The sequence below is a fragment of the Rhinolophus sinicus genome, chromosome 5 (assembly GCF_057876585.1).
Source record: "Rhinolophus sinicus isolate RSI-liver-muscle chromosome 5, RSI-T2T, whole genome shotgun sequence".
Lineage (NCBI taxonomy): Eukaryota > Metazoa > Chordata > Mammalia > Chiroptera > Rhinolophidae > Rhinolophus > Rhinolophus sinicus.
Window position 1 is genome coordinate 6,274,839 of NC_142505.1, and position 21,660 is coordinate 6,296,498.

At 37.9% G+C, this 21,660-nt stretch overlaps 1 protein-coding gene across 8 annotated transcripts in view; it reads right to left on the reverse strand.

Moving 5' to 3' along the window:
• RBM6 (RNA binding motif protein 6) overlaps nucleotides 1–21,660 on the reverse strand; it is a 92,698-nt gene that overhangs the window by 62,091 nt on the left and 8,947 nt on the right. For 5 of the 8 annotated variants that reach the window (XM_074312312.1, XM_019723806.2, XM_074312303.1 and 2 more), the window contains 4 exons: nucleotides 12,659–12,765; nucleotides 7,884–9,162; nucleotides 6,474–6,563; nucleotides 5,081–5,150 (listed from right to left, as the gene is read on the reverse strand). Coding sequence is in view for 6 of the 8 variants with exons in the window: in XM_019723806.2 (XP_019579365.2) it covers nucleotides 5,081–5,150; nucleotides 6,474–6,563; nucleotides 7,884–9,162; nucleotides 12,659–12,702 (1,483 nt within the window). In the remaining 2 variants the exon portion in view is untranslated. Of the gene's footprint in view, nucleotides 1–5,080; nucleotides 5,151–6,473; nucleotides 6,564–7,883; nucleotides 9,435–12,658; nucleotides 12,766–21,660 lie in introns of all 8 variants that reach the window. The other 3 variants (XM_074312307.1, XM_074312306.1, XM_019723809.2) reach the window with 2 other exon arrangements.

Genomic DNA, 21,660 nt, shown 5'->3' on the forward strand with positions numbered 1-21,660 from the left:
TCTTTTCTACTTACAGGAGGTCTACTTGCTTACTAAGTCTCCTTTAAACTGTGCAAAAAAGTCCTAGAATAAAGAATATAAACAAATGAGAGCCAGCAGTGGTTCTCATAATTCAGGGCACATCACAATCACATGGAGAGCCTGTTAAAGCAGCGATGGTTGCAGCCGGCCCCCAAAGTTTCTGGTTAGGGGGCGGGGCTGAGAATTTGTATTGCTAACATGTTCTGAGGGAGTGAGTGCTGACCCTGCTGACGCAGGACCCACTCTGAGAACCGATGCTCTACAGCCTACTTGTCCACAGAAGCTGTTCATTGTAATCTTTATCTTGCAAGATTTCTGCTGATCATTTAAAAATAACATACATCAGTTTTCCAATTTTTAATTGGAAATAATTCCCTAGTTACCAAAAAGTTGCAAGAATAATAGTCAAAAGAACATGCTCATATACTTTTTTTTTAAAACAGCGATAAATAGAATTTATTTTGTACGAGTGTTACCGACATACACACACAGCCGCAGGCACTTCCAAAATGGGTGTTGGGGCTGGAAGGCTGGCCCTTGGCGTGGCGCCTAAAAACTGTGGGCTCACAGCAGACTCATATACTCTTTGACCCAGATTCACCTATCGAGATACATTTTGTGTATATACTTTATCATTACTGCCTTCCTCCCTTCTCCATATACATCAAATACTTTTTCTAAACCGTAAGAGAGAAAACGGCATACATCCTGGTTGTTTACTCCTGAAAATGTCAGCGTACATTTCCTAAGAATAAGGATGTCCTCTTACATAACCACAGTAGTCACCAACTTCAGTGAATTGAACACTGACACACCACTTCCACAGTCAACGTATAAAACAGTTCCATTACGCCCCCAAATCCTCTCAGGCTTCCACTTTACAGTGAACCCCTCCCCAACACCCTTGCAACCACTATTTCCTATTCCTATACGTTTGCCTTTTCCAGAATGTCATATAAATGAAATCATACAGTAGGTTGTCTTTTCTAAAAATTATGATCAAATACATGTAACATAAAATACACCATTTTAAAGAGTACAATTCAGTGGCATTAAGTACATTCACAATGTTATGCGACCATCACTAGTTAGTCCCAGATATTTTTGTCATCCCAAAAGGAAACCCCACAACCACTAAGCAGTCACTCCCCATTTCCCTCTTCTCCAGCCCCTGACAACTACCAAACTACCATCTACTTTCTGTCTCTATGGATATGCCTGTTCTGGACATATCATATAAATGGGACCATACAATACGTGGTCTTTTGTGTCTGGCTTCTTTCATTTAACATGTTTTCAAGGTTCATCCAAGTTGTAGCTTGTCTCAGTACTTCATTCCTTTCTATGGCAATGTGTCACCTTTTGAGTCTAGTTTCTTTCACTCAGCATAATGGCTATGAGATTCATTCATGTTGCTGCATGCATGAGTAGTTTCTTCATTTTCTATTACTGAGTAGTATTCCATTGTATGTATACATAAGAGTTTGTCCAGTCACCAAAACATATTTCACTTCTGATACTTTTCCCAGGAATATATCATGTAACTCAAGGTCATTTACAACAAGTGGGGTTATATTTGCAAATGGCAAAAGAAAAACTCAAATATACACAACATATGTAGGTTCACAATCCCTTATCTGCAATTCTAAAATCCCTTAAATATCAAGTTTTTTGGTAAATTCTCAGTGATGTCTTCTGGAAACAAATGCTGATCTCCACCACGCTGAGTCTCTTTATAGCCTTTTTTCAGTCTGTTTAGTGAGAATAGTTATACATTTTGCTACAGAAGTGTTTTTATGTCTGATATACATCGCACTAGGGGATATAGTTTATATATGATCTACGTCAGGGGTGTCCAAACAGAGGTCTGCGGGCCAACTGTGGCCCGCAATCCATTATTAATTGGCCCGCAGCAAATTCCAAAAATATGTTTAGTTTACTTAAATAAACCAGGTGAGGCAATACATACTTCACCTCGAATGAGTGGCCCGGCTGTTGGTGTATTTTACCACATATGGCCCTTGGTGAAAAAACGCTGAAAAAAGTTTGGACACCCCTGATCTATGTACTACATTATCTTCCTATATTCAGAAAAATTCATAAACTCATCTGACCCTGTAGATTTTGGAAAAGAGTTGTGGCCCTATACTTACATAGCTCTAAATGAAACAAAAATTAAATTGATAATTAGCACAGTCAGTGAACAGGCACTAATCGTTCCTCTCTGTTATAGACTGGCTCCCCATTACATCAACTAAAGGATGAACTCTACCCAGAACTCTACCCCTCTTGTGAGCAATATCCACCCTGCGTGGTCTTTGCAGGTTATCACACAGCCGAAAAAAAAACTGACCACCATTTATAAAAGTCACCTTTTCTACTGAAATTCACACACAATCTTTGAAATGTTAACGTTCTGATTGTTCCAAGGCATATTCTTCAGTAAGTAAGACGGCACTACTGTGAAACCTAAACTACCCTTTAATACTCCGTACCTCAGAAGACATCACAGCTGCTCTCCATATACATCAGACACTTATTCATTCAATGCATACTGGGAACCTGTCAGTGCCAGGCAGAGTGTCAAGCACTGAGGAAACAGGACCAAACAAAACAAGCAAGGCTCCTGCTGTCATGGAGCTAACTCTTTAGTGGGAAGAATAAGACACACAAAACCATTGAGAAAAACATCAGTGACAATTCCTATGACAACACACTAGGATATGATGAAAAATGACTGATGAGTGATTTTGGATCCAATGGTGAGGCAAGGCCTCTGAGAGGTGAAACTGAAGCCAAGAACCAAACCTCACAAGACAAGTGAGGATCAGAGAGAAGAGCAGTGCAAAGGCCCCGACAGAGAACTAGAGCTGTGGCTGGAGCATAATAAGAAAGGTGGAGAGCAGTACAGGATGGGTCAGACAAATAGCCAAGGGCCAGCTCACGCGGGACAAGAAGTTGGGAATTTCTTCCAAGCAAGATGGAAGGCCATTAGAGGGTTTTAGGCATTGGAGTAACATGATCTGAGTGGTATTTTCAAAAGTTCACTCTGCTTGCCACATAGAGATATAATACGGATAACATGGGACTGGTAAACCAATCTTCTCATTAAAAAAAGAAGAAATATATATATTTAATATACTATCACCTCATATACCGTGTTTCCTGGAAAATAAGACCTAGCTGGACCATTAGCTCTAATACATCTTTTAGAGCAAAAATTAATATAAGACCCGGTATTATATTATATTTATAATTATATTATATTATGTTATATAAGACCCGGTCTTATTTTAACATAACATTAATTTTTGCTCCAAAAGACGCATTAGAGCTGATGGTCCGGCTAGGTCTTATTTTCAAGGAAACACAATAATAAAATGCTTAGAAAAGACTGCATTTCCTGAAGGTGTATTTTTTTTAACCAATATCCCGAATAATTTCACATGTATGTATCAATGTCTTTGGATGGCCAATTATGATTCTAATAGCTACCATAGCCAGCAAATTTAAGACCTTCTTTTGTGGACCCTATATATTAATATGTTTCACTTTGCTAATAAATCTGACAAATAGAAAGTCAGTAAGTACTAAAGAATTGAAGAGTTTAAATTGCTGCTATTTAAACATCAAAACATCTCTTCTTTCCTACATACACCAATAGTTAATAAAAGCACAGTTCATGAAACAAGATCAAAGCTGAGGTTATTACCCTATCACAGTTAAAAAGCAACTACAGCCTATAAATTCTACTTTTAGTTCCCAAAGATAGCAGTAAGTCAAGAAAATGTGCATGAGACACGTGCAAAAAAAATAAATTTAAAAACAAAGTGTGCAAGAATAACGTAAGTGTTCTTAGTCATGTTTTCACAAATCCAGGGTTGCTTTTAAAATAAATAAATGATCAGCCTTCTACTGAGAAATAATAGCTGCTAAGTTTGTTCTCAAATTATAGAAAAAATATTTCTGGACTTAACATTAAGTTTATTTCAACACCAGATTATTTTCAAGCACAAGAATTTATTTTTGTGGATAGTTTCCCTCTGTAGAACCAAACTGAAAAACAAGCTCTCTAGTTAATGCAAAAACTTTATTCCTTGGTAAACTGTTTGAAAGTAAACTATATCCTCAAAAATATGGCATGCTCTTTACTTGAAGAGTTCTTTAACTTGGATTACTGAAATCTAAGTTCTGTGAAATCTAAATTCTACTTTCTTCAATGTAAAATTCTGCAAAATAGATCACTTAAAGATTACCTTAAAAGCAAAAACAAAAACAAAAAATAAAACAAAAAACCCATAAACAAACAAACAAACAAATAAATAAAATTAAACATTGCCTTTATTTTTAAACCATTTCATATTACGTAGTCCTAAAAATATTGGTCAGTATCTTAAGTGCTTGGCATTTCTCTTTTGACTACATTTTCTGTATTAAGATTTGAAGGAACTGACTGAACTTGATACTCTAAAATCGGGAGGGTACTCTGAAAAGTTTAATCTGCATTTCAGACCACAGAATAGAAGTCAAAGAGAAAGTTCTCCTGGATCTATTTATGGATTCAACAAAAAAATAGCCGTTGCAGAACCCCGTTCTCAAAGCAAGACTGAAAATTCAAGAAACCACTAATTTGTACAATTTCTCTGAAAAGTTGTAAATTTCACGGTGAAGCAATGAAATGTAAAATTTTACATATAGGAAGTCTATTAAATCCTACTAGGCTCCAACGGAAACATTCCACCACCACGAAAAACATAAATAGTAAGTTTAAAGATTTAATTATACAAAATATATTCAGGGACAAACACTGCAACACTCACTTTATTATCTCTTAGGCACTCAGAAGAACTGGAACATGCATCCTCATCGCCCATGTGTGGACAAACATCCACAAAGAACCACAGCTAAGACTAAAGCAGGCTGTTATTTGAAGGCACCAACAGGAGGCTTCTGGAAATCTTAATCGTGGTTTCTTTACAATTTTGTGAGTAGCACAGAATGCAGAGATCTGACAAAGACCCTTCCTAACCTAAGGCCACATGCATATCAAGAAACTCACCTGTGTTATACTCCTTCAACTGCAAGTCCTTTACGGGCATGTCATCAGAAGTCCGAAAGGCGTTAAGAATCTGCAAGAATATGGTATTTACACTAATGTTACAAATCATGATCAAATACTGAATATTGTATTTTTCCTATCAGTTTTTATTCTCCATAATTTAAAGCTATGATTACATTATAAAAGCGAAATTAAGCCAGGCATTTTGGCATTCAAAAACTGTTGAATGAGTCAAACACAATTTAAAAATTCCAAATATATAAAAAAGGCAGAGGAGCAGAACTGTCACAAGCTCAAGCTCAAGCCCTGATCGGTAGACCTGCATTGCGAGCTTCTTCTGCTCACCTGCTATGTAACCTTTCAGTGCCGTTTCTCAACTGTTAAAAATAAGATGATACACTGAACTCATTCCAGTCCAGAGCCACAGCACTTGAACTCCCTCAGCCTGGTCAATTTTTTTCTCCATCTTCAAAGAGACTGTTCTCACACTGCATTCAAGCCTGAGATCAAATGTCACTTCCTTGGTGATGGCCTTCCCTAATTACCTGATCTAAAACAGTCCTTACCCTAGTGACGCTCTAGACCTTTACTTTAGTTTTCTACAGAGCATTTATCACTGTTTGAAATTACCTACCTTTTGTTTACTTTTTTATTACCCATGGAGGCAATGACTTTATAATATTCACTGCTGTATCACTCAGCGTCTAGAACAGTGCCTGGCGTATAGTGTTTAATATTTGGAGTGAATGGATTAAGAGTACCTATTCATGTGATATTTAAGTGATCTAATGCTCATATGTATCACATAACACCTAGCTCAGAGAAAGCACTATTTGCTCTTGTTGTACTATTCTGACCAAATTCTTCCGTATGTTCAGCCATAATTTAGTCAGCCAGTCCTTTAACACTGAGGAGTTAGGCAGCTCCCACTTTTTACTACTGTAAATAAACTGCATCTTTATGTATGCACTCCATCCGTCCCTCTTGGATTATGCCCTGGTGGATGACCATCAGGTCTGAGGACAACAATCATTTGTCCTAATTTTTTTTTATAAACCTCACCTCAGTGAGTACGTGCGTAACCAGTGAAATCTGAATGAGCTCTATGACTGTACCAAAGACAATTTCCCGGTTTAGCTATTGTACTATAGTAATACAACATGTTAATACTGGCAGGGGCTCGGTGAAGAATACCCAAGACTTCCCTGTACATTTCTTTGCACCTTTCTGTGAATCTACAATTTTTCAAAATAAAAAGTTCAAAAAAATATTTTTTTAGGATTTGCAACTTGCACTCTCAATAAATAGCATCCATCAGGAAAAAGAAATTTTTTTAATTGACCAACAAGAACAACAACAACAAAAGCAAAAGGAACAATAAAAAGAGATTTACCTCTTCTTTTGTGGCATTTTCAGGCACCCCACTTAATCGAATAAGCTTGCTTGGTTTCTCCACACTTGGGCCAGTCCTGTAGTCTTGATCCTTGAATCCAGAATAAAAAGTTATTTCAGAAATAAATATATGTTAATGCAAAATGAAACTGAACGTGAAATACAGGTACTCAGGATCAAAAGTCAAACTGACTTGCATCCTATGAAGATATATGTGAAAGTTTGTAATTTTCTCTATTTTTCTGAGTTCCAAAATTTGATTTCAAATCATTAGACTATAAGTGTGCAAAAACCAAGGCTCACTGAGGGAGTTTTGAAATAGTAAGGCAGAACAGTAAGAAACACCATTGAACAGAATTTTCATAATCAGAAAAACAAACAAAACAGTCTCAAAACTATAATTTTCTTTTCCTGAATGAGAAAATAGAAAAAAAAAAAAAGAAATTTAAACCAGATGTCATTTATCAAAGATGTCATCTATAAACACACTCCAGAACAAAGTTAAAAAGTGTCATCTGACTGTACAACTTGAAAGTACAATTCAAAGAAATCTGCATTTTCCATAATCACAAGAGTCTCAGCTGATTTCCATTTCAAAAGTGTTAATAAGGATTTAACTTCTGAGAAAAAGTCTCCTATAACTAAGTGACCACAGCTCCCAGTTATGCCTACTGTCCTGGCATAATTATCAAGTGTCCTCTTTCACTCCTGAATATGAACAATAAATTATATGGTCACCCAGCTCTAACCTCCTCAAAATCCACTATTTGGTTAGCATGTCTTACTTAGGATTACTATTTAGTGTAATAGAAACCTGAGTAAAGACGGGTAAAATCTATTTTAAAAGATAATATTTTCGTTGTCCAACTGCACACTAACTCTCCTGGCTTATATTTCATACATATATACATATATATACGCATAGATACATAAATATATACGTATATATGTTAAATTGTATATTATACATAGAAATTCAACATTTAAATCAAGTTAGCTGCAAGAAGAGACTTGAGACATTAGTATTACCTCCTCACCACCAGGGAAAGATTCCTAGGTATTCCCTACATGAGTTTAAATAAGAAAATGAACCCAAAACAGCCACAAGGCCTAACTATGCAGGAGTTGAGAGAATCAACCACAAAGACAGATAATTTCAAACTAAATTATTCCAAGGCATTTAAATCAGCACCATAAAGCACAATATTGAAGATAAATATCTCAAAAATATGATCTGAGGGTCCTTTCTCTAGAGAGATATCTTCCATTCTTGAATCCAAATTTTGCTTTCTAATCGTTGTACAAGGAGAGACCTGGGACTAATGAATGGTCCTGGACTCTACACTTCATCCTTCAGAAAACCCTTATGAAAAAGAAAAAGGCAAAAAAGCAACCCACTCTGTTAACATACCTGAAGGTCCCGCTGGACATCTCTGAGAGTTTTGCCTTCTGGAAAAGTCTTGCTCTGGCCATAAGCAAACATCTGGCTTCCTGGCAGCCTGTGATCCACATCACAGTACTCCATGCTTCTGTAATCAGTGTCCTGCCGCCCAAGAAAGTCCAGACCACCTTCCTCTTTAAACAGACCAGAATCGGAACTCTGTTTTTCTCCTCCAGAAAGCTGTGACTTGTCTTGGTCTTGAAGTGGACTTTGGCTGTTCTGAAAGTCTGATGAAGATTCACGTTCAAAGGCTACACCTTGCATTTCTCCTTCTCTTGATTCTGAATGCTCAAATTCTCCCTTCTGAATGCCAAAAGAAGGCCTTTCTGTTGTGTGGTCGTGTGTTGATTCTTCTCTCTTGTTCACATTCATACCAGAATGTTCTCTGTCTTGTGTAGAGGGCTGAATGTAATCCAAAATATTTGGGTCCACAGAGGGCATCTCCCTATCCTTAAATTCCATACACGTTTCTACCTCCCTGGCCCTAAAGTCCTGATCCGGCCTGGACCGGTGTCGGCCTCTGAAATCTGAATGTGGTGTATCCCTATCCCTAAAGTCTAGATCACCAGTACCTGAACCTCGGCCTCTAAAGTCCGCCTGTGTTCCGTCTTTGTCCCTGAAGTCCAAATCCGACACATCTCTATTCCTAAAGTCAGAACGGGACTGATCTCTTGTCCTGAAATCCAAATCTGATAAATCCCTTCCCCTAAAATCTGCATGAGAGCCGTCCCGGCCTCGAAAATCTAAATCGTAAGTGCCTCGGGCCCTGAAGTCAGACGGAGGCGCATCCCTCCCTCGGAAGTCCACAGTGTGGGCCTCCCTGTCTCTGTAGTTCATGTGAGAGGTTTCCCTACCTCTGTAGTCCATAGAAGTACCGTCTCCACCCCTATAGTCCATAGGTGGTCCTTCTCTATCCCGAAACTCTCCAGAATGCATGTCCCTGCCTCTGAAGTCCAACTGGGATGAATCTCTGTTCTGGAAATCGGAAGATGAAAAATCTCCCCCCCTGAAATCATGTCCAGATCCCTCCCCGCCATGATAGTCACCGTGCGGTCCGTCTCTAGCTCCATAGCTGAAAGAATGCTCCTCTACATTTGCAAAGGGAGGCCCCGAATGCCCCTGGAAATCAAAGGGAAGTGAATCTCTGCCAGGAAAGTTGCCAGAGTGTCTCTCTTGAGCATGACTCTTAAGGGGAGGAGGAGGATAATCCCTGTTCCACCCGGGAGCAAACCTTTCTTCTTGGCTCCCACTGTAGAAACAAAGACAGTGTTATTCATATTGTCCAGAGAGTTTGAAATCTACACACCAGCACATTCTTCTCTAATCACAGCACATTCTTCTGTAAACATTTTTTTTTTTGGCAGAGTTCTGTAACAAGGTCCTAGATCTGCAGAAAACAGCAAGGTTTTGCTATTTAGGACGAAGTGGCGGAGTAAACTTTTACGCTCCCATTTCAGAACACGAGGAAAGTCAACACAAGGCTTTCAACATGACTGCTGCAGAAAAAGCTTTCACCCAGTCCTGCAACAGGGAAAATCCGCAATACCAGATAAGCTAGCAATGGTGACATGCTACAAAAATTTCAATTTCCTACAGCCAGGGAACTTAGAATTCCAAGATCAACAGATGATTCCTATACATCAAAAAAAGCAATGCACTGTAAATTTGTCACAGTAAGTTTCAGGAGATATCTTTCTCATTGTTGCATACAGGAGTAACATTCCAAAATATTTGGTTACAGCTCCAGCGCAGACACCACCCAATCAGAATGGTTACAGGCCCACAATGAAGAAACACTGGCTGTAAATTGCCAGTAGGAGCACACCAGTGCTCACGGGCTCAGCACCAGGCCTGGCTGCGTCTCAGCCCCAGTTCTACAGCAGCTCTAGTAGAAGCACTCTCACCCGAGTCCTATTATAACTACCCAGGAGTATCAAGGGAGGCAGCGTGAATCATGCCACAATGCACGGCTAAGTTGACTAAGCCAAGCAACAGCATCCAGGAGCTTTATACAGAAAGGGACCTAGAGAGAGCGTTAGGCCTTCAAGTGTTATTCCCAGGTTCCAAATGAAGAAGCTGATATTCCAGATTCCCATGTCTCATGCTAATTTTTCATGGTAATATATTTTACAATAAGCAGAGTATTAAATTCACATTCTTACTTTATAGAACTTAAGCGATAAATGAGAACTGGCCCAATTTCTTCCCTTTGCCTATATTCCAGGTCATTTTACATGCTTTGGCTTTGGTAAAAGATTAGGGATTTTAAATAGGCAATTAGGTACCCAGGATCCTGAGCTTAAGGGAGAGACGGGGGCGTGAAAAAGGAAAACCTGAAATGCTCTGAAGGGTTATCTGCTATTTAGCCATAAAACAAAAGTAAGAGATCAAATCCAACTCAGTTGTCTCCTCCCAGAATATATGGGTTCCATTACATGGCCCTTCTGGCTCAGACCACACCATTATACAAGAAAGATTTAAGAGACAACTGATTCTAGGCCACTCCGTTCAAGAAAACCAATTACAATGCCAACACCTTTCTTAAAGTAATAGAAATTGAATAAACATTAGAATGATGCATATTTAATGGTTTTCAGACTATGATGACTCCTGTTAGCTTCCATTAACATTAGTTATGTCTCTGTGGTTCATCTAAGAGGAGCAAGTTTAAACGTTCTTCGTAAGTAATACAATTTAACACTACAATTAAGACATTACCACTAACTCTAGTGTCTCCCATGTATAAAAGCATTCAAATCCTACTAGTTTGCAGGAAGACGTAAGCCTCAGCAGACACTCGGGGGGATGAGTGCTGAGTATCTAAGTCTACATGTTTTTGGACCAGAACACGTCCAACACTGTCTTTGAATACTGCCCTAAGGATTATCTTAGCCTCTTAAATTGAGATGATCAAATAGATCCAGAGTAACCTACTGTACCAGGGTTCTTAGAATTGTATTTTATGCGGACTAGTCAAGAATCAGTTCTATTAATATAAAATAGCAGTGGCTATGAAAATAATTTTTAACCAAATAAAGAAATGTTAAGAAGAAAAGATGTTAATATAAAATTATTTTCCTGCAAGATACCTTTTTTAAATACAAATTAGTCCCACCAAAGTTATGCTACATACACTATGTCTCCCTTTTGGTCAAAGATCTTAAAAAACAGCATGTAATGACTTCCAGTTAAACTAAAATTAAGGTGGGGAAACACAATTTTACATAATAAATTGGTCAAAGAAAAAAATGTCCTGAAAACTTTTTAAAAGTTAAGCAATAGAGCTAAAGTTACCTAACATTTCTGGAGGCTTACCTAACCTATCAAAATAAGTTAATTCTATAAGAAAGAGTCTTACTTAACAAAATAATTACCCATTAAATACAAGTAAAAAGAATAGATTACAATCTAAATATTTTAAAATGTTCAAAAAAATAAAGGGGAAAGATACCCAAAAAAAGTAATAAAAAGAAAAAAAACATTAAAGTACAAGCCCACTGATCTAGACTAGGGATCGGCAAACTTCCCATACAGAGCCAGATAGTAATTACATCAGGCTTTGCAGTCTGGGATCACAACCACTCGACTCTGCCCCACTGTAGCATGAAAGCGACCACAATTTGTAAATGAATAATCATGGCTGCGTTCCAATAAAACAAAAACAAGCTGTGGGCTGTAGTTTGCTGACCACTGATCCAGACCTTAATATTTTGAAAGGAAAAACACTCAGTATCACCACCATTGCTTTAACTTAAAGATCACTGAGCAGAAAGTAAGGACCTCTATCATTTAGAATTTATAAAACATTAGCATTAGTAAATTATACGGAATTTTTTTAAAACTCAGTTCTCTATCTAAATTTTTCATTGGAGCCCAAGCTTCAAAATAATGAACGGAACATCTGTTGAATTTGCAGAATAAAATCTTGCAGGCTGTCGATTCAAAAGAAAATTTACTAGTAGGTTGGTGCAAAAGGAATTGCAGTTTTTGCAATTATTTTTAACCTTTTAAACTGCAATTCCTTTTGCACCAACCTACTAGTAACAGCAGTTTCAATTGGAGTGTCAGTATTTTAAATGTGTAACTTCAAAGGTCAGATTTCTTTGCCATATACCAAGTAAAACCATAAAAATCACATTCCTATAACATCTTATTAATTTTAAACACAATGCAAAAGCTTAAAAAACACTAATCATCAGTGTTTATTACATTGGCTACAAAAAATAAACTCCCTGCAAACCTAAAACATAATGCATTTACAAAGGAATGGTACCACTTTCTCCACTTATCTTTGTACCCAGTAATCCCTAAAACTGAAATGTATAATAACTTAGAAAATTGCATCGAGCAACTTCTTTCTCAGAACTATTTCTGGTGGCTAAAACACAATGTGCCACAGGTAAGGCACAGCTCTGAATTCTAGACGTAAAGTAGTGAACTGAACAAAATATTTATATACATTTATAAACATTTATGCTAGCTTTCCTTATTATTCAAGTATATATTATTTGCTGAAAGAGATTAAATAAATAAGGGATATTTTTTAATGTTTAAAAAAATGCTAAAACACAAAACCCTCAGAATCACTTCAGAAATTTAAAAAATAATTTCTATTTTTTAAAATTCAGAGCTATCTCTACACAGAGAAAATACCCCCCCCTTTATGGTCGACCAAAAAATGTTATACTATATGTTCATTATTATTAAAATACTGACAATTTCAATATTCAAATTTTAACACTTACCGAAAAGGTCCTGTTCTATTAGCAGACCGAGAACCCCCCCACATCTCTATGCCAGGAGAGCCCAGCAAGTAGATCTTTTTGCTACAAAACTCTCGTTATAGCAGTACCTGTACAAAACAAACCACAAAAAATAATGACATTAGAACATGAAGTAAAAACTAAACTAAACTAAAAACATCAGCAGGGATAGCTCTGAAAGTTACTTTTAAACATTTACACACTAATTTATAACAAGAAAAATATACTTTTAATTAAAATAATGTGTACTCTGAGGCACCATAAGTGTCTCAATATACTAAGAATGCTTCACACTTACTAAATATTTACTAATTTTTTCAGCAGCCACTCTACCTTCCTTTTGGAAACAGCATCTAAACATTAACACCCCTCTCAGGCCATGTGGCTGATCCTACACCATCCAGCCTGGCCAACCAGAAGAGTCTATTACCCTCAACACAGTAATGCTTTGAAGATGGGCACATAACCCAAGTCAAGCTGAGAAGTCTTCCATAGGACCCTTGCTGCAGCTACTAAAAAAGGAGGCAAACTTTCATGGCCCTGGGATTAGAAATGGTTTCTTAATATGACACCAAAAGAAAAATAAAGTACACTTCATCAATTTTAAAAACTTTTGTGCATCAAAGTACACTATCAAGAGAGTGAAGAGATAACCCACAGATCAGGAAAATGGCAGACTAGGAAGTTCCAAAGTTTAGTTCCTCCACAGAGACATTAAAAAACAAGTAGGTTAACTGGCTGAACCAACATTATTGGAGCTTTAGAAAACAAAGGTTTACAACAACCAAGCAAATGCTCAGTCAAGAAAAAGCCATCTTCTAACTGATAAGAAAGTTTTGTGATGTTTATGCTCATCCCTGCCCCACCGCCTCTCTAACATGCAGTGGTTTTGGTCTTGAAGCAGTGGCAGCCGTTTCCAGCTACCTCCCTCAAATCAGAGGGAAACCTGATTTGGAAATTACTGCACACATCTGTTCTAACCTGTCTGTGGGATATCTGAAGGGCTGATGCAAGGTGCTTGTTTCTGTTTTACCTAACTCAGAACTCTTGGGGCGGGGGAGCAGGGGGGAGAAGCAGCAATAGGCACTGCTAACAAAAAGCTGCAAAGCAGACTATAGACTCAAATATATGGAGAAGTTGGGATGAAAATTTTGGGAAATTAGGCCACTCCAAAGCAACAGGTACATGGGAAAATTTAGAGCGCCACACGCATACCCAGACAAGACATGATCTGAGAAGACCTGAGAAGACCTTAAACTTTCATCATGTGTTGATCCCTAGGCTCACCGCAAGCCTAGCTAAGAGTGTTGAAGGAATACCTCAACACAGAACCAATCCGGAAAAACATAGAGGTGCTTATTTTTCAGCTTTTCTCTTTTTTGTTTTTGCTGGTGTGTTTTTTTGTTTGTTGTGGTTTATTTGTTTGAGCTCCTGGCATTCAAAGAAATATTGGTTAAAACACTAGATGAGCTAAACAAACAAACAAAACCCAGACATCAGTGATCACACATGACAAGGAATAGTCTTGGCAAAATAGTTTAGAAAAAGTCTTAAAACAGACTACTGCAGCCTTCAAACTCATCAAAAAAACAAACAAACAAAAAAAAACACCCAGCAAATGCCAAGAAAGGGGAAGAATCTGATTCCCAGAGTTACATTATAATAGTCAAATGCCCAACTTTCAAAAACAAAACAAACAAAAAAATCACAAAGCATACAAAGAAACAGGGAAATATAGCCCATTCGAAGAAAAAACATAAATCAATAAAAACTATCCCTGAGTAAGCCCAGACATCAGACTTAACTAGAGGGCTTCATTACAACTGTCTTAAATATGCTTAAGAACTAAATGATAACATGGACAAAGAACTAAAGGAAATCAGGAAAACAATGTATAAGCAAAACGAAAATATCAACAAAGAGACAAATTCATTCTGAAACTGAAAAGTACAATAATTGAAATGAAAAATTCATAAGAAGGGTTCAACAGCTGAGTTGAGCAGGCAGAAGAAAGGATCAGCAAATGTGAAGATAGGACAATTGAAATTACTGAGTCTGAGGAGCAGAAAGAAAAAAGAATGAACAGAGGTGAACAAAGCCTAATGGGCATGGAGACACCATTAAGTGGACCAACATACAATTATGGGAGTCCTAGAAGACGAGAGAAAGGGGCAGAAAGACTATTTGAAGAAGTAATGCCCCCAAGTCACCAAATCTGATGTATTAGTCTACAAATCCAAGAAGCTAAATGAAGTACAAGTAGAATACATTCACATCAAGACACAGTATGATCAAACTGTTGAAAAGCAAAGAATCTTGAAAACAGCACAGAGAAGAGACTTGTACTGCACAAGAGATCCTCAAAATTATCAGCCAATTTCTCATCAGAAACCTTGGAGGCCAGAAGGCAGTGAAGGATATAAATGCTGGGGGAGGGAAGCAAACTATCAATCAAGAATTTCATGTCAACTATAATTGTTAAATAAATTTTTTAAAAATTCTATATCCGGTAAAACTCTCCTTCAAAAGTAAGGACAAGGGAGGCCGGATGGCTCAGTTGGTTAGAGTATGAGCTCTTAACGACAAGGTTGCTGGTTTGATTCCCACATGGGCCAGTGAGCTGCGCCCTCCACAACTAGATTAAACACAACGAGTTGCCGCTGAGCCGCTGGAGGGGCAGCCAGACGGTTCAGTTGGTTAGAGCGCGAACCCTTAACAAGGTTGCCGATTCAATTCCCAGATGGGATGGTGGGCTGTGCCTCCTGCGACTAAGATTGAAAACAGTGATGGGACTTGGAGCTGAGCTGTGCTCTACAAACGAGATTGAAGGACAACTTGGAGCTGATGGGCCCTGGGAAAAACACACTGTTCCCCAATATTCCCCAAGTTAAAAAAAAAATTTTTTTTTAAATGAGGACAAAATTAAGACATATCCAGATAAACAAAAGCTGAGAAAAGTTGTTACCATTAGATGGGCCTTACAAGAAATTCTAAAAGGAATTCTTCAGGTTAAAATGAAAAGAAGCTAAAGAGTAATTCAAAGCCATATGAAGAAATAAAAACCTGTTAAAAATTAAAACAGACAATTACAAAAGCTAGTATTATTGTAACTTTGGTTTACACTTCTACTTTTTATTTTCTACATGATTTAAAAGACAAATGCATAAAACCAATTATTAATCCGTGTTAATGGGGACACAATTTATAAAGATGGTAACTGTGACATCAGTAACAGAAAAAGGGAAGGAGCTGTATAGAAACAGAGTTTGTGTATGCGACTGAACTTAAGTTGGTATAAATTCAAATTAAATTGTTATAACTGCAGAATGTTAAATGTAATTCACATGGTAACCACAAAAAACTATATAATATGTACATAATAAAAAGAGAACAAAATCAAAACATTTCACTGCAAAAAAATGAACCAAACACTAAAGAAAGCAATAATGCAAGAAATAAAGGACAAAAACAGCTATAAGGCATATAGAAAACAAATAGCAAAACAGTAGAAGTAACCTCTTTATCAGTAATTAACTGTATGTAAATGGTTTAAACTCTTTTAATCAAAAGACGAGAGACTGGCAGAATAGATAGAAAACATGATCCAACTATACACTGTCTACAAGAGACTCACTTTAGATCCGCAAGTCACAAATATGGTGAAAGTGAAAGGATGGAAAAAGATATTACATGCAAATAGTAATCAAATGAGAGCTGGGGTGGTTATACTAATATCACACACAATAGACTTTATGTCCAAAAAGGTACAAAAAGCAAAGGATATTATATACTAATTAAAAGGTTCAAAAAGTACAGGAAGATAAAGCAATCATAAACATTATACACCAGGGCTGGCTGGATGGCTCACGGTGGTTGGAGCTCCATGCTCCTAATGCCGAGGTCACCGGTTCGATTCTCACATGGGGCAGTGAGCTGCGCCCTCTACAGCTAAGATTGTGAACAACGGCTCTCCCTGGAGCTGGGCTACTGTGAGCAGCTGGAGCTTGGCGTGGGCTGCTGTGTGCTGCCACAGGCTACTGTGTGCCACCATTAGCAGCTGGCAGCCAGCGAGAGCTGCCATGAGCTGCTGTGAGTGGCCAACGACGACTGGCGACCGACTGCCTGGTGGTGGTGGGGGGTGGGGGGGCCGCAAGGCTCATAATACCAGTACTGGCCAGGGAGCTGTGTCCTACACAACTAGACTGAGAAACATCGGCTTCAACTGGAGTGGGGGAGGGGAGAAGGTGGAAGAAGGGGGAGGAAATTTAAAAAAAAAAAATTATACACCTATAACAGACCCTCAAAATATATGAAGCAAAAATGGAAAGAACTAGGATTAATAAAAAATTTATAATAACAGTAGGAAACTTCAAACCCCACTTTCAATAATAGATAGACCGATCAGCCAGAATACAAGGAAATAGAGAATCAGGAAATAGAGAACTTAACATGATAAAACAATTGAACCTAATTGACATATACGGAACAGTCCAACTAACAACAGCAGTATCACATCTTCCCATGTGCATGTGGGATATTCTCCAGGATGGACCATTTGTTAGTCTACAAACAGGTTTCAATAGATTTTAAAAGATAAATACCATAAAAGTATCTTCTCTAACCTAAATATGATGAAGTTAGAAATGACATAAGAAAAACTATAAAATTCCCAAAATTTTAAATGCATATACCTCTGACTTTCCAGTTCCTCTTCCAGGAATTCATTCCCTAGAAATTTACAGTGTGCTGTGACATATTTTCAAAGGCACTTAATACAGCATTATTTATACTAACAAAAGATTATAAAATCTAAATGTGAATCAATAGGATATATTTGTAATATTGAAATATTATGCAACTCTGGGCCGGCCTGGAGGCTCAGGTGGTTGGAGCACCAGGCTCCTAATGCCGAGGTGGCTGGTTCGATTCCCACATGGGCCAGTGATCTCCGCTCTCTACAGCTAAGATTGTGAACAACAGCTCCTCCTTGGAGCTGGGCTGCCGTGAGCAGCCTGAGGTAGGTGTGACCTGCCACGGGCTGCTGAGTGCTTCCGTGGGCTACCATGTGCCGACATGAGTGACCAGTGGACAGCGTGAGTGGCTGGTAGCTATTGTGAGCAGCTGGTAGCCGGCGAAAGCTGCCATGAGCTGCTATGAGCAGCCGACCGAGGACTGGCAACCAACTACCTCTGCCAGGGGGAGCGTAAGGCTCATAATACCAGCATGGGCCAGGGAGCTGTATCCTACACAACTAGACTGAGAAACAACGGCTTGAACCAGAGTGGGGATAAGGTGGAAGGAGGGAGGGGAAGAAATATTATGCAACTCCAAAAAATAAGGTAGCTATGTTAATTGATATAAGCTATTATATATATCAAATTTAAAAGTATTTGCAAAACAGCAATATTGACAAAGAACAAATTTGGAGGTATCACACTACTTGATATTAAACTATACTACACAGCTACAGTAACCAAAACAGCATGATACTGGTATAAAAACAGACACATAGATCAATGGAACAGAATAGAGAGCCCAGAATTAAACCCACGCTTATATGGTCAATTCATCTATGACAAAGGAGGCAAGAATATACAATAGGGTAAAGACAGTCTCTTCAATAAATTTTTTTGGGAAAACTGGACACTTACACACAAAACATAAAATAAATAAACCAGACCACTTTCTTACACTATATTCAAGAATAAACTCAAAAGGGATTAAAGACATAAGTGTAAGACCCAAAACCATAAAACTCCTAGAAGAAAACATAGGCAGTAAACTCTCTGATACTGTTCTTAGTAATAATCATTTTTTGGATATATCTTCTCGGGTAAATGAAACAAAAGGAAAAATAAACAAATGGGACTACATCAAACTAAAACATTTCTGCACAGCAAAGGGTAATCATCAGTAAAACGAAGACAACCTACTGACTGGGAGAAGAGAATTGCCAATGAATATCCAAAATTTATAAGGAACTCATCCAATTTAACACCAAAGAGACAATCCGATTAAAAAAACAGTCAGAGGACCTGAATAGACATTTCTCCAAAGAGGACATACAGATGGCCAACAGACATGAAAAGATACTCAAGGTCATCAGAGAAATGCAAAGCAAAACCACCGTGAGGTATCATCTCACATCTGTAGGATAGCTATCACCAATAAATTAATAAACAAGAAAGTGTTGGCTAGGTCGCAGAGAAAAGGGAACCCTCATGCACTGTTGGTGGGATTGCAAATGGGTGTGGCCACTATGGAAAACAGTATGGAAGTTCCTCAAAAAAATTAAAAATAGAGCTACCTTATGACCCAGCAATTCCACTTCTGGGTATTTATCCAAAGAAATCCAAAACACTAATTCAAAAAGATATATGCATCCCTATGTTCATTGCAGCATTATTTACAAGAGCCAAGATATGGAAGCAACCTAAGTGTCCATTAATAGACAAATAGATAAAAAAGATGTGGTACATAAATATTATTTGGCTATAAAAAAAGAATGTTACCATTTGCAACAATATGGATGGACTTAGAGTGTATTATGCTAAGTGAAATAAGTCAGACATAAATACCATGCAATTTCACTTACATGTGGAATCTAAAGAACAAAATGAATGAACAAAAAAAAACAGAAACAGACTCAGATATAGAGAACAAACTGATGGTTCTCAGATGGGAGAGGGTTGATGGGCTGGGTGAAAAAGGTGAAGGAATTAAGAAACACAAATTGGCAGTTACAAAATAGTCACAGAGATGTAAAGTACAGCATAGGAAATATAGTCAATAACATTGTAATTAGTATGTATGGTGCCAGGTGGGTATCAGACTTACCGAGGGGATCACTTCGTAAGTTATAGAAGCATCTAACCACTATGCTGTATACCTGAAACTGACATAATATTGAATGTCAACTGTAATTGAAAAAATAAAAATTTTAAGTATTTGTGGAAAGTTCTATTTGTAATATACTCATCTGTACAAAATAGAAAAGAATATATACAACAAAGTTAGAGGACTCACACTTCCCAATTTTAAAACTTACTACAAATCAAGACGGTGCGGCACTAACATATGGATAAACATATAGATCAATGGAAGAGAATTGAGTCCAGAAATAAATACTCACATTTAGGGTCAAGTGATTTAGACACAAGTGTCAAGATAATTCAATGAAGGAAGGACAGTCTTTTTAACAAATGTACTGGGACAACTGGACATCCCTGTGTGAAAGAATAAGAATTTGGACACCTATCTCATGTCATGTACTAACTCAAAATGGATCAAAGACCTAGATGTCTAAGAGGTAAAACTATGAAATTCTTAGAAGAAAACAGGCATGAATCTTCATAACCTTGGATTAGGACATGGTTTCTTTTTTTTTTGTTTTTCTTTTTTTTAGGACATGGTTTCTTAAATATGATAACAAAAACTCAGCAACAAAAGAAAAAATAGATAAGTTGGATATCATCAAAATGTAAAACTTTTGTGCTTTAAAGAACATCAAGAAAGTGAAGACAGCCCAAATAGAAGAAAACTTGTACAAATCATGTATTTGATAAGACTTGTATCTAGAATATATAAAGAACTATTTTATAATTTTAACAAAAAGACAAATAATCCAATTTTTTTAAATGGGCAAAGGCTATGAAGAGACATTTCTCCAATGATGATACACAATAGCCAATAAGCACAGGAAAAATACTCAACATTCCCCAGAGGGAAATGCACATCAAAACCGCAAGATATCACTTCACATCCCCTAGGGTGGCTAGAATAAAAAAAGACAGATCAGCTGGCAAGGATGTGGCTATACTAGAACCCTCATACATGCTGGTGGGACCAGGTCAACAAATTTGTCAAATCATCTGGTAGTGGTTCCCTCTAAAGTTTTCCTTAGGATAGCTGGAGTTCCTACAGACATGCAGTTTAATCCGGCAAAGCAAATGATTAGGGGCCTTGGGGCCAAAATGATCTCAAACTATTATGGGTAAAACCTGAATAGTTGGCATGGAGCCAGGGCCACTTTTGGTAAGCAGACTGGCACTGCAGCATGAAATGAATGTCAGGTTAAGGCTTTAAATGCTGAAGCTCATCAGACCTCAGTAAAGATATAGGTTGATACACACAGCAAGACAGGAATCAAAAAAGTGAGAACACATTATCACTGAACTCTGAAAATAAATAGAAGTAAAAAACATCAATTCCGTATATAAGCGTGGCTGGCAGTGAACATGCAAGCGGGAGTGGGAAGGGTCTGTCACCTCAACTCCCCAGATCCCACTCCCTACGGATGCTACCTACACAGCAATGAGTAGAAAGCCTGCGTGGTGAGTTCTGAAGATTAGGATGTGAGCCCAGGTAAAGCTACTGCAGCTACAGATCTTGACGCTACCATAGTAGTAAATAGTCTAATAAGAGTTTTGAAGGTTAAAGTGAAAAATGGTTCCACATGAAGAGTTCACAGGGGTCAGCTGGTCCTGAGAGACCGCAAGCACCACATTCAGCTATACTCATAGGTTCCATTCGCAGTGATGTCCTTTTATCAATCCCTTTACCTTTCATCTTTGCTATCACACTCCCCCAAAACCCAAAGACTCTGCTTTCCTGGAAGCTGACCAGTGGGTTTGGGAATAAAGCCTCCCTGTTTGCAGGTCTGCACCCTTCATGGCTGGAGCTCTGATGGTAGCTGACTTCGTGTCTCCTCTACCTTTCATTCCTGATTAATAAAACCATTCTTGCAAACGCTTTTGCTTTGGTCCATCCATCTTGTACAGGTCCAAGAATTTCACCTCTAGCCACATAATACCAATACCCAGGGCCATCCCTTCTTTTTACATGATTTCAGTTCCAAAAGCCAACAAAGCAGAACCGGGGTCCTATTCTATTAGTTTTAGCTGCGGTATGCAGTGGCTTTATCCTGCTTTAAACACTCGTTTTTCCAAAGTAAATGCTTTAGGCCGCAGAGGACACTCAGCTAA